The following is a 14,383-nucleotide window of genomic DNA, read 5'->3' on the forward strand; positions in this document are numbered from 1 at the left end:
AAAGAAATACTGATTTCAAACCCATATATTTTCCTTTTTTTAAAATAAATCATGTTTACTTAATGATCCTTTGAAACTTTGCTAAGTTTTCAATATAAATGAAGAAGAAAATAAGCCAGCCAATTAAATTATTCTTAATATTTAGAATAATTATTTTCTAAAACTAAGCAAAATATGTATATATGTGCATACCTTCTAATTTAGCAGCAGAAGCACCCTGAAAATTACTAGAGCAGCCCTCAGAGTCAAGGGTACTTTCAGCTTCAATTTTCATACGCTCATACTCCCTCATCCTAGCCAAAGCTTGATCTAAGTGAATCACTGTGTTGCCTATATTTAGAATAAAAACACCTTTTAATCTAAATAAAAAGTTTTCAGTTGATAGACAAGTAAACAACAACAAAAATGAATTAAAAGCCAAAAGTTTTGAAATCTACATATAACTGTAGTTGAGTTATAATATTTGATTACACACTTTGATCAACTCTGAAGTGTTTCACAAGTGGCTAATTTCTCTAAGTGTTGTTTTACAAAATGTGGTTGGCACACTGAAAATCAAATAGTAGTATACTATTTAAGAGTAGACAATTGCAGTTATTTTAGGAGGGAGGAGTTAACACAGACATTGTAAATCCCATCATTCTTACCAAGGTCATCAGTCGCAAAGGGTTCAAAATTTGAAGATGTAGACATACTACTCCCATTGTCTGCATCATTTTGTTCACAATCTTGACATGCTTCTGTAGAAAAGTTTTTGCCAAAAGTTTCCTAAAAAACACCAAACAACTGAATACTAAACAGGAATGCACCATCTTCTCACAGATGTGTCAACAAGCCAGCAATTCTTTTCAGCCACACGCTGTGGTACCAAAATCTGTCACCAGGCTGCCTGCCTGGGGAACCACCTTACTTTCAGGGTATCGATCCACGAGGTGATTCTACCATGCTTGTTTCAAATACTTCAATTATAAAATATGTAAGCAACTGTGCAAAGGCATCAGTGATTTCTAAAATACAACGGAAAAAAAACCCACCCCCACCCCAAAATTCCCGGGGAACCTTGTGATCTTGCCCTGACCTTACTCACAAGATGATTTTGCCTCTTTTTGAATGTCAGTTTCTGATTTATGTCTCTCTCCAAGTTCTATTCCTCCCTGATACATCACTCATTTCCAGCATCAAGTATCCTACCATGTTTAACCACTTTTGCATCAAGATTATCCTGCATTTCTTTGTTTAGAAAAGTCTATATGTCAGTATTAATTTTAGAAAAATTCAGTTGCTAGTATGAATATTTCAGTAGACATGCATGCATGTAAATTGAAAGATACGAAAAGCTGACAGTAAACTAGCTTCTGAACTTGAAAACTTACATCATCTGTAGAAGCAAGGCTTTCACTGGGCGTGAGTTCAGAATTTGATGCTATCCATGCTGCAGAATTCAGTGATTTTGTGCACTTCCCTTTTTCATTGTTCTCAGATAAATGTCTGGTGACTATATCCTGGAAAAGATAATAAATCTATGCTATAAAAAAGGATCTAAGATTTGTTTGATTCATACACAAGATCAAAAATTTTAGCATACCTGTAGAGCATATAGAGCCCTTTGCCTCAGGTAATCTGTATTTAGCAGCTGAAGCTCATGGAAAAGTTCAATAAGAAAGTGAGGACGAGACTCATTTTGAGAAATAAGAGTTGCCACTTCAGAATAAATTGTGTCTCGTAAAGCTTCAAACATAGAAAGATCACTACCAGTTTCTGCAGAAAAAAAGGAACTCATTAAGTACTTGACATGCATCTGGTTGAATGAAAACTGTCTATTAGGTATGCAAGTTACAGGTACACAAATTATACCTCACTCCCTGTAGATTCCATTATATAGCTGCTTTCTTAAAACTTACTCGTTTACTGAAGGGTAACAAAGATTTAAACATTCTGAAATAATACTTTATGCAGTCCTTTATACACAAAATAAAATGTAAAGCATTCATAGGACTAATTTCTTTTACAATTCTGAACAATACTATTAGGAAATATTCTATTAGGAATACTATTAGGAAATATTAAAGAGAATACTGCACACACGACAATGTGGCTTTCAGAATAGGTATTCAACACTGAAAATGGAGTTTTTAAGATATTTCAAACAAGATAGCCAAAGGTCTCAAGTTGATAAAATACAAGTAGTCCACACTTTTGCAACACAAGCAACAATATTAAGAAAACTCTAGACCCAATTCAAGAAAGCCACTCCTTCCCACACCTCCCACACAAGCATGAATCCTACATTCTCATACATGTCTAATATCACTTCTGATGTCCACGTAACACCTCTTATCCTTACATCTTACTACATATGTATGAGAAGACAACGTGCTCCCCAGTAAGTGTCCTATTCCTTTGGAAGTTAAGGATTATCCTTGCATCACAACAGTTAAGTTATTACATACATATTTTGGCAAGTGTTGAATGGAAAAAAGTTAAATTTGGAATACTCAGCTTAGTTTAACAGATGCATATTTGTTAGTATTCAAGTTAATGAAGTTATTAGCAGTACAGCATGTTACTGCGCAATTTGATTATTTGCGAATAGTTTACCAGTAATTTTAAGCATAGAGGCAAGCTTTTTCAATCTTTAATAAGGCACCAGAAATCGCTTCCCTCTCCCCTAACAAAATGTAATAGTAGCTTTTAAACATACTAAAAATGCCTACTGAAATTAGTTTTCTGTTGTACTATCTACCTGCATATTTTTCCACTTGTAATTGTGACTAAGAACATGATAAACACATTCTCCATGACTGTAATTCAAAGTACTATGTATCATTGCATTTCATGCAAATTACAAGTAACTTATCCTGTCTTGTTTATAGAGAAGGTGCTGCAATAGTACTAACTTTCAACATCTGCTAAATAGTCTGAGTTATAGGACCAAAGCTGAGAGAAAAAAAAAAAAAAGTAACAGGACATTGTTGAAGCTAAGCAGTGAATGCATTACCTGGCGCTTCAATGCATGCATTTCTGTTAGACTGCTGCAGAATTCTCCTAGCATGCGCTGTAGGAAAGTGGGGATAGACAGTGATAAACACAAAAATGCGCACCAGAAATAAAGACAGGGTCGATACAAAACAGCAGAAGGAAGACTGCTTAGTCATCCAAACCACATCACAGCTGCTTATTGTGAGAACTTTGGCAGCAAAAGTTTATTACATATACCAATAAACAGCTCTTAGTGTGGACAAAGCTACATTGACAAAGCTGTACATTGTGCTACAATGATTAAAATATCTGCATTGTCCAAACAAAACAAAGGTAATGGCAGAACCTAAAAAGACACAGAATATTGTTATGATCCAGATGCAAGAAGAGCAGTACAGATGGCAAAAATGTAAGGGTTTATGTGATGTTAAGACTGAATTTTAATGATATTTGATAGAGCTCCTTTAAGCATCAATAGAAAGAAAACATGTATGCAATATAGGATGTAGTTTAAACACTAAACAAAGTTTCAAGCGTTGTGCAGTTACTTTCCGTAAGAACACCACCAAATGGGTGAGGTTATTGGTTGGTTAGGTTTTTGGTTGTTTTACAGTAAAAGATTTGTTTCTAAATAATTTTAATCAAGTATATAATCTACAGAAAACACCCAAAAGCAACCAATACTCAACTTTTTACACATGTTTACAGCATCCTTAGAAATTGAAAAGCAAAATCCGTATGCTAAAAATACCATATTGTCATCCTGTCATAATATACTGCTTTTAAATAATGTGCTAACAACTAGGTATGGAGGTCCTTCACTCTGACAACTTCACACAACAATAACTGGCATTCACAGAAGAATACCTGAAGACATTTCTGTAGATCTACTGTATTTAATGATTTTTTCCAGTTGTTCCCGATTCCTTTTGCTGAACACCTTTGCACGTCCAACCTCTTCAGAGTGTCTGCTTTTATTGCTCTTGCAGGGTTCACACACACTAGAAGCACTTGCACTTTCATAATCTTATGGGAGGGAATAAAAAGGAAGAAACAAAAAAAATAGCTTACAAAACGTTTTACTACTTCTAAGAATTTGTTGAAGAGCAAGCTCTAAGATGTGAAACACCAAGGATGTTTCCTAGCCCAAAATTTTCCTCTATACACTGGAGCCATGCAGTAGCACTGAATCCTCAGTGACTGCAAGTATACAGGCTAGTATTGTCCCTCTCATTCCGTATTTTACTGAAGCACATCTTTCAGTAAGACATACAGTTTGAACATGAAGACCTAATGAGGACGATAATTCTGGTGGCGTATTCCAAGTCTTAGTGTATCTGCATCCATTATCCATCCAAATCATGATGTCCTAATCAGTTATGCTTTTTATTTACTGAAATAATAAAAAACCTTATGTAGTTATGTAAAATGAATTCATATATCAATAGCTTATTTTCATTATTATAGGTACCATTTATGCAGAGTAAATCCTCTGGAATGTAATGATTACAATCCAAGTTGAGTTTGCCACGGTATCGAAGATTAGATTACCACCTACCAATATTTTTAATTCTGCCTTTTAGCTGAGAAGAACTCTTCCTCTTATTCCTCGATTTAGGTGTTTTGTCTTTTGATGCCAAACTTGCTTGTGCTGATGCTTTTCTAGATTTAAATGTCTTTGTCACAGTAGTGGGGTCTACTGGATCAGGCATGCTACTAAAACTCTCCAAAGACTCTTCGTCAAACTCTCTTCTCCTGCTCATATCAGACTGATTTTTATGACTGGAAGCAATGTTTTGTACTGAAACAGCAAAATCTGCTTTCAGCTGAGACTGACTATCTTTTTTCACGTCCTGGCTATCATTAAGCCAAGCTGATCTTTTTTCCATTTCTTCTTCAAGTTGTCTATGACTCCTCCTGTCAGGAAGAAAGACAGACCACAATATATCATAACCTAGTCTGTCAGATAGAAACAGCATGCATTGCCAGGCAAATAGCTTTATCCATAATGCAAGTTTCCTGCCTGATTTAGTCATCAACTAAACATTGAAAAAAAAATCTAGTGAGAACTTTTCCAAATGTAAAACAGAAGACATCAGAAGAAATTCACATTTATCGCTGATTTCATCCTCAATATACTTATGCAGCTATTGCTGTGCTCAAATAATACTATAGGGCAAAACATTTCTTAACATTCATTACAATCTACTGTAGTATAAAAAGTAAGCATTCACTGAAATTATAACCTCTAGTTGTTCAAACAGCTCAGTTTCAAAAAACATCGAAATGAAAACTTCCTCCATTTACAAAATGTATCACAAAACCACTCCAACATTATATTTAATCTTAAAGTATTTATGAAATGATACATTAGTTAATATAGAGAAAAGCAGAACACTTTAATAAAAAAAAAAAAATCTAAACTGGAAACTGCAGAAGTAAAGCTCATCATGTAATTCTATTATTTACCTGAGAGATAAATACTCTAAAAGAATGATGAATTCCCACAAGCCCCAGAAAACGGAGCAGAGAAGAGAGGAAAAATCATTAAAGGAGAGTTGCACTGTTACATTAAATACCTTTGTTTTTCTGCTCCATTAGAGGAACTGCTTTCAAAAGGTTTGGGGAATGCCATATACTCAGTTTTCCCAGATGCATTATGATCTAGAGGATGTTGCTGCTGCTGCTCACTGCTGTGTGGAGAAACATTGTGTGCAAAATCTCCAAAACCAGAAGGAAACACTGGATTATAGTTAATACCTACAAAGGAAACGAGTCAGAAAATACTACCTCAATTATCTGTGTGATAACTCAAATTTGAGACAAATTGCGTAGCAACATAAAATTATGAAGCCAAAATACACTGGGGAAGGTAAGCAAAAACTGTTGTCCTCCTGAAAGCACTGCAATAATCAGAACTTATCTTAAATGCAGGTTTCAAACATTACTGGATACTATACATGCCACTACAATCCCATCAGTAGAGAGATGAAGGAAATCAAGAAACCCCAATAAAGAGGTCCTACAAGTGAAGGTAAAAGTGACATCAGTTCCAAAAAAAGGCAGAGTTCTGTCTGCATGAAGGCTTTATCAACACTTCAGCTACCATCAAAGTGACAAGAAATTTACAATGGTACAAGTATTCACAGGGCCAAAGAAGTCACAAATTCAAAATACTTATTTTAACTTTAGTATCTTTATAGTAGTGGCAAACTGAACGTAACTATTCTTCTGTGCAGGTTCCACGTTATGTAAAATATAACCTTAAACAGAAACCAGACTTTAGAATCTGAAAGCTACAATCTAGGTTTCTGCCTATTTCTTAGTTTTCTGAAAAGGCTGAAATATTATTAAGACAGCTTTAAAAACTTCTAATGATACAGTAAAATACCTATTTTTTTCCATTTCAAATCAAATGGTTAAAGTAGCTTTGGTAATGAGATTAGCAACACTGTACACAAGTCACCAGTTACTCTGTATCTCTGATGGGAAGACAAATTAGTAACACACTCCATTCACAGGCACTTCAAACAAAAATGAGCACTGGAAGTTCTCAGAAAGAAAGACATAATTACCAAGTGTCACCTTAAAATTAGAGGGTTCACTTAGAACAGAATTAAATGATTGTTGAAAGTGTGCAAAAGCTTCAAACACTGCTTTTCACATGCTGGATGAAGAACATTTAAAATTTTAACTTTATGGAGTGGGTATTCTTGACTATAACCAACTTCTTATTGAGAAAGTCTTGCTTTTCATACTGAAGTCAAAATATACAATTGTTGATCAATAAACATTAACATGTTCATTAGCATGTTCATTCAAGGACTGTTTAAGACCATTTCAATTTAAAGGAAAAGTCACAGAGTTCATATTAAGATCTCAATTACGTGAGGGAATGGTAATTTTTAAAATTCATATTACTTTTCACACCTGTAGTAATACTTACCTGGAGCAAAGGAAGAAAAATTAGTAAACCCTGGTACATTAAACAGGTTCACAGGTTGTGGAGGAAAGCTGAACGGACAGAAAACAGGAGATGGAGGTGGGGGTGCACTATTGCCTCTCTCCTTTCTTGATGACTTCTCCTCATACTGTTGTTGTTCTTGCTGACGCACAAGATCATTTAACATTTGTTTCAACCTTAAACGCAAGGAAAAACAAGCACTTGGAAAAAAGCAATGCTGTAAATTTATACTCAAGTAATTTGAGAGTCCTATTATTTCACTTGCCCCATGTAATGTATGCAAAGAACGGCTCCATTTAGCTAGTTAAAAAAAAAAAAACCACCACAAAACAAAACAACCACACCCCGAAAAAACCAACTCAGGACAAAACCAACTTGTATTTAATCCTGAGTAACAGACAAATGATTTTAAAATCAACCGCTCTGTACTAGTGGTCATATTTACAGAAGCTAAACATTCTTGCAAGAACACCACCACATTGACTAGATTCCAAAAAAATAAGCAGGCTGAAAAGGAAACTTAAACAGAAAACACCAAAGATACAAAATATTTACAGAAGTGGCATACTTTAAAATTTTATGAAGCCAGTGACTACATATCACTTATCAAATAGTAAACAGAGATGAAGAGCTTGAACTTTCATGTAGTAAATTAAAATGACTATTATGTCTTTTTTCAAAAAAGATCACTGTTCAGAAGGTGAAAGTAGTAAGTGCAAAGGGGGCATAAGTAAGCATAAATTCTGACTGACAACACTAAGAAAGTACAAAAACCTTTTCCACCATCTTTCCGTAACCATTAGAATCCAGAATCTTGCCAGATAGCGAAGATGACAGACATACAAGCATATTCAAGGAAAGCAAGTCTAAACCAAAAAAGCCAAATAAAGGTATTGCAACAGATTTTTGGAAGAGATGCTAACTTTCGGTTCTCTTCATGAAAGATTACTCAAAAAGAACCATCTCAAACGCATTAAAGCAGTGGTAACAACCAAAAATGCTCCATACAATTCCAAAAACTTTTAATCAACTCAGAAGTTCAATAGTCTCATATTTAACCATTATCTGTAATCTTTCATTCACACAACCATGTTCTCTTGTTACTGAAGCATTTCAAAATCCACAGTCAAACATTAATACAGGCAACAAACCTCTGGACATTATTCTGCTGCCACATCAGTTGAGTGTAACACTGGTTTAGCTGATGCATAATAAGATGTACTTGTGAAGATGCAACATTATTGGGCATCATACTGTAAGGGCCTGTAAGCAAAGTCTGTAGAAGACAAGAGAGGGTCTGTGGAAAGAAAATACATGACAGTGACCAATAGAACTTATTGATGGAAACATTTAGAGAAAAAAATAAACAAACAAACAAAATCAAAACCAAAAAGACAAAGTAAGAACAGAAAAATAACTGCTCTTCATATCTACCTGCTGATCCTGCATCAAAGTTTGACAAATGCTGACACTAAATTCATGCTGTTTCTTCAACTGATTGATCTGCTCTTGCCATCGTTCCTTTTCTTCCACATATGAAAGTTCGGACATCCACCGAAGGTTTTCCTGACGACGCATACTTATGTTTTGCTGTTGTCTGGCCTTAGACAATGGATGATAATTTCCATCTGCTGAAAGGGGACGGTAATTTTTCCACCTGGGTTGGGGGAGGAAAAGAAGAATGAGGACAAAAGCTGACATTTCAAACCATTTTGTATGGTACTTTCATTATCCAAATTATGTTTCAGTTGTACATCAACAACTCACTTGGAACAGGCCATTTCAGCATGCCAGCTGATGACCCATGCAATTTTGTCAATCCAACATTAGCCTAAACATCCATCAGACAACAATCATTCAACTGACAACCACTGTCGAAAAATAACTGCTAAGGATGTTTCTGGATCTTGTTTTCAGTATCATCCATTACCAATATATAATATGTACTCAGATGAAAACAGAAGCCACCAACATAATACATTAAGAATTAAGAGGCTCAGCTACTGACTAGAAGGTTCTATCTACTAAAATTATTTTGGTATCAAAAACAGAGGAAATCAACTGAAGAGATATACATTACTTTTAACACGGAATTTTCATCTAGTCACATAAAGTTTATTAAGGAAATCAATCAGGCAAGCAAGAGTTTAAAATAATCATATTAATTAAAAATAAATCTAATAAGAAATAGTTTTCAAAGCTGCAAAAGCCAATAATTTGAAAGCAAAAATTTCAGTTAGCTTAATTCTCTAAATTACTTTTTTTGAAGAGACTAATCAATATCACAGCAAAAATTTCATATAGGTTATCTTTTAAGTTGATTTAAACAACGTGTAACATAAGGAACTACTGTAACAACTGCGGAGCTCAACAGCAGACATTTAATATGACTGTAAACAGAATAAATAATCAAATTAGTTATACACATTGCAGCTACAGAGACTAAGACAAGAAAGTGCCATCGCACAGAGCTCTGTAGCAAGCAGGAAGAAATTGCACTTTGCTGTAAAAGGATGCCTTCTAATTAATGCAATGCTTCTCCCACCCCTTCCAAATATACTCTGACAAGCACCCGATCAACAAGTAATGCCACTAACCTATCCTTGTTTTCTTTAAGAAAATACGCATTTTCTGGTATGTTGTTATTGGGATAAATAGAGAAATTGTCATTCACACTTGATGCATCATCTTCCTCTTCTTCTGCCTGACCAACTCCATCAGAGAGATAACCTTCTTCATCTCCATCCTCTTCATCTAGTGCACACTGGGTAGAACCTCCCCAGGTAGCCATTGTCCTACTGAACATTGGAGGGGGGAAAAAAAAAGGGGAATAATAGAAAAAAAAGAGGGATGTTTGGGAAGGGAGGAGTACTGGTTTTTTAGTTTATGACAAATTATTAGAACAATGTGTTGACAACTACAAGTCTGTCTATCTTCAATTAATCAAGCTCCATCAAAAGTAATTTAAACATTGCCTCACCAATATAAAATGAAACTAGTATTCTTCTGATACTGAGACAGTTAAATAAAACTACTTACTGTTTTGGAAAATTATCACTTTATTATTGTTACAAATGGTGTAGAGATTAAGAAAAATTACTCCAATCATTTGGCATTTTCCATACATTCTCCTCTCCTTAGGTGACTTTTCACCATTTATGGAGCAGGGGAGACTAAATACACTGGGAAGACCCATACAACTGGCAAGTTGCCAACTAACAGTCACTTTATATAGTCAAGAAATTAATTTACTGCTCTGTCATATCATCACATTCAGTGCTCAGATGAAAACAAGAAACCCCCCAAGACTGACATCGGTAAACAACAGAAATGCCCAATAACACTGACTCATGTCCTTACTTTTCAGTCCTACTCTGCTGTGGAGTATGCTGAGCTTCTGATCCTTCGCTTTTAACAGACGCAGCAACAGTAGATATTGTTTCTGCGAGCTCTTTCCTCCTCTGATGCTCAGCCATAAGAGCTTCAAGTTGCTTTCTTCTCTGTCGCAATTCTTCTCTTAAAATCTCATGTCTTCTCATCTCAGACCATAACTGTTTACAGTAAAATGGAAACCATCAGAACAGAAACAAAATAAATACAATCTAAACTAAAGCAAGTTAGAATTCCTGTATTTGACACTACGCTTATACCTTTTTGCTTAGGCACTGGTATTATACTGTAACTGAGGCCACACCAGAGAAAGCTGCAAAATACATCCAGTATTTGTTATTTATCCCAAATACCACAAAAATCTAAGAAGATAATTAAACATTATAGGACAGAATTTTTCAAGAAAAGCAGCACGTTTCACTGAACACTGTTTTAATCACATAATTTATGCATTATTAGTTAGCTCTCTAAGTAACATGGCAGAATACTACCATCTGGAGAAATCTGAAAATTGTGCAGAGTACTTCTTTGATAAAGTAGAGGATACAATAAAAAGATTTTCTGCAATCTGCAGAAACTTCAAGTTGCAGTGTCTGTTTGAACAAGACCTAAGGAAGCCATGATTTGCAAAGAAGAGCACATAAAGGGTAAAGATACAGGTAAGAAAGAGACCTTTACCTTAAATTAGATACAGTGAAGGCATAAACAGCAAGGTACTTTTACGAACACGTAAACAGCATAACATAATAAACCAACTGTGTAAGCGAACCAGACTGGAAAATGCAGACTTAAGAAAGGCAAGTGACAATGCACTCAAGTCTGAAAGCAACTGAACTAGCTGGTGGTGCTTGGAGCCGAGAAGTTTTCCAGCTGAAGTCTATACATATTTCGATAATTAATAACACAAACTGTTTGTAGAGTGTTAGCAATTGCATCAGCAGGTTCATTTTAGAGAGAGCTTCTTTTCAGCAGGAAGAATTCAGACCTTTTATTCAGTGAAAAGAGATAGGTTGTCCTATAATGCTTATTTGGAAGATGCCAAAGTTCTGATACTCTCTTCTTGAAGAAGAAAAATTTGGCTTTTAATGACAGTAGTACAGGCATTGCCCAAGCAGCCTCACCTAAACTGTTAAAGGAAAATTTACAAGAATGCTGATGCAACTCACAAAGAAAGTCTATTAAAAAAGGTATTTTTCAGATATTTGTTTCAGTCTAGCCAGCAGTTTTCATCCCATATCCCTCCACACCTACAAATGCTATCATAATTTTCAGAAAGACTAAATAATATCCAGATCATTATTTAAGATATGAACTTCAGGGGAAAAGAGAAAGAAAGATGCATAGAAGATAAACTAGGTTTCAAATACTGCCATCATTTTCTTCATAGATGACCTGCCTGTGGTATACACTATCGAATGTTCACAGCACAAACTCAAAATTCATTCAACTTCCACATTAACATTTGGCAACAACTGCTATATTTGGGTAAAGATCTCTTGCCAGTTCAGGTCAATATTTCTTTCTTTCCAGAAATGAAACGAAGAAGTTATACATATTTTGTTAAAGTAGTTACTACTCCACTCCCCATGCCAAGTACTTAAAAATGTTTGCAAGTTACTGAGACCTTTTTACTTTTTAAATCTTTTTTAAGTCACAGAATATCAAGTATGAAATACCTCATTGCCTACTGGTACAGATTCATCAAATTCAAGTGAAGGCTTGCCAGCTGTGTTATACTCATTCATGGCTGGAGTTGAGGTTGCTGGTGAAGTCTGTCTATTTGCTGTGCAGTCACCCAAGCCAGCTGACAACTGAAAAAGAAAGCAAAATGATGAAAGAGAGTACAGTAGCTGCCTAAAACTTACCTGCTGTTAAAACCCAACACAGTTCAGCCTTTGAGATCGGAGAATTAGTGTTCACCAAAAAGAGATTTTCAAATTAAGGCTAAATACTTATCTCAGAACTCAGCCAGGAATCAACAAACCTTATTTTTAGGTAGCATAGTCTTACATAATGCTGTAGATGCACACAGTATTGATAATTTACTGCTTATTTCATAGAAAAAAAAGTTCATCTTCAAAGAGTATGAGAAACAATACAGTACAGTACAGTTAAGTTTGACTACAACGAAGTGTTGATCATGCTTACAAGACACAATATTGTTTCAAAATACCAGACCGTGCAAATGGCTACTGAGGAGTGAGGATGCAGTGACTGGCAGGTACAGACAAATGTCAAGCTAAAAGTAAGACAGAAGGTTCTCTGTCTTTCAAGATTTTAAATCAAGGCTTTTGAGGACATACTACAGCGAGATTAGAGCTGAATACAGCAACCGCTGAGCAAGAACCTACAATGGAATGAGATAACCAGAGCTCTTCTATAGGCTTAGAAGTCCAGTTGCTCACAGGATACAAGTATTGCCAATTTTAAGTTTTTTCCAGTTTTTATAGTGAAAAAATAGTGTGAAAGATATTTTATGTTTTCTTGCTCAACAGCTCAAGCAAGCAAAAAAATACATTCTACCTACTTGAAGGTCAGGACAAGCTTTCTGTAACACCTGAATTTTTTCTTGAATTTCAATCAGTTTTCTTCTTTCTTCTTGTAACTGCTTAAGCTCCTGTTGCTGCTGCTGAAGTTTAGCTTCATAAAATTTCTCTCTGTGTAGATAAAGTTATCCCCATATTACTTGGCAAGAAGTTGCCTAAAGAATTATTGTATTATCTTTTGACAAAGGCATACCTTGCTTTTTCATTCAGTCCCACATCTTTTTGTAACTTGTTGGTACTAGCTCGGACATTGTTTGGTTGTTGCTTTGTCTCTTCCATCTCACCCAAAAACAAGTCACCAATATTAGATGCGTTTGCAATTGTTGTTTGAGGTTCTGGATCATCATCCTGAAAAGAAAGGCAGTTAGGCTATTTCCAAGTTGATACACAAAATGTAAAAAGTTTAGTTTGTCTAAACTAATTTTTCAAAACTAAACAGTCTGAATAGCTTTATCTTTAGTTCAGATCACATAAACTGAGAAGTCATCATATTCATGGTATCATGACTTTAAATTCTAAAGTTAATTTATCTTAAAGCTCATGCTACTGAAATTTCCACTACAAATGCAAGACAACTTGTCTCTGGAAGCATAAACACTTGAGTTGTATTTTATGCCTACAACTGAGGGGATAGAAACACACATACATGTCAAGAAACAAAGGGGGAAGTGAAAAGAGGAAACTGAGGTGAACAAGGGTGCTTAAATACTGTAGTCAAGAAATTAAATATTACTATTAACAGCTTAAAATAAAACCAGAACCACTCTTGAAAGATAAATCTAAAATATTTTAGAAACAGTCTTCTACATGGTTCTCTATTCCACTTTTCTTGTTTTCTATTTTCGGTTCTCAACCTAAATTGAAAATATTAAAGCTGTAGCCACCGTTCCTTTTGTTTTCCAACATGATCATTCTTAATACAGAACCTGCTGAGCAGGAGAGATTATCATCAGTGACCAAGTATGACACAGTTATGCAGACCTACAGTACCATTAATGAGTACATACAGATAGCAGCCTTGTAAACATGACGGAAAGATTGAAGATATGCCAATAATTAGGTTATTTATTGAGGGAGCTGCTGTATTATCTCTAATTCTGATTTATGCCACTGTACAGTTAACATCTCTATAGTGATGATAAAAACAAGCCTGACCCAGATACTGAGAAGTTTTGATAGCAGTATAATTCTGAAATAACAGCAGAGTGTTTATACTTACGGTATTGTAAAACACTTTCTATTGAGACTGATTTTAGAGTTCTCACATAAAGCCTTTACATTTCTGATACACCTATGTGTATTCAGTATGCAGATATTACATTAGACAGTGCTCAAATGTGAGCATCTGTAGGGGCACTAGATTCATGAAAATGTTTTTAATAAACATCACTAAATTAGCATAAGATATTCTAAATTGAAAAACACTGTCAATTCATAGCTGTCCCTCAAGATGCTAAAAAAAAAAAAAAAAAAAAAATCTCCAAATACATCCCCTCCAAACCAA

General features: G+C 35.0%; 1 protein-coding gene across 16 annotated transcripts in view; it reads right to left on the reverse strand.

The window, feature by feature from the left end:
• Positions 1-14,383, reverse strand: part of PCM1 (pericentriolar material 1) — a 57,815-nt gene that overhangs the window by 13,133 nt on the left and 30,299 nt on the right. For 13 of the 16 annotated variants that reach the window (XM_065633213.1, XM_065633217.1, XM_065633216.1 and 10 more), the window contains 15 exons: positions 13,073-13,227; positions 12,861-12,990; positions 12,010-12,144; positions 10,304-10,494; positions 9,541-9,741; positions 8,378-8,600; positions 8,095-8,240; positions 6,926-7,119; positions 5,559-5,739; positions 4,538-4,896; positions 3,847-4,005; positions 1,586-1,758; positions 1,374-1,502; positions 648-768; positions 193-330 (listed from right to left, as the gene is read on the reverse strand). In XM_065633213.1, the coding sequence (XP_065489285.1) occupies positions 193-330; positions 648-768; positions 1,374-1,502; positions 1,586-1,758; positions 3,847-4,005; positions 4,538-4,896; positions 5,559-5,739; positions 6,926-7,119; positions 8,095-8,240; positions 8,378-8,600; positions 9,541-9,741; positions 10,304-10,494; positions 12,010-12,144; positions 12,861-12,990; positions 13,073-13,227 (2,635 nt within the window). The remainder of the gene's footprint in view (positions 1-192; positions 331-647; positions 769-1,373; positions 1,503-1,585; positions 1,759-3,846; positions 4,006-4,537; positions 4,897-5,558; positions 5,740-6,925; positions 7,120-8,094; positions 8,241-8,377; positions 8,601-9,540; positions 9,742-10,303; positions 10,495-12,009; positions 12,145-12,860; positions 12,991-13,072; positions 13,228-14,383) is intronic. The other 3 variants (XM_065633210.1, XM_065633208.1, XM_065633215.1) reach the window with 2 other exon arrangements.

Source organism: Caloenas nicobarica, chromosome 4 (genome assembly GCF_036013445.1).
Source record: "Caloenas nicobarica isolate bCalNic1 chromosome 4, bCalNic1.hap1, whole genome shotgun sequence".
NCBI classification, from domain to species: domain Eukaryota; kingdom Metazoa; phylum Chordata; class Aves; order Columbiformes; family Columbidae; genus Caloenas; species Caloenas nicobarica.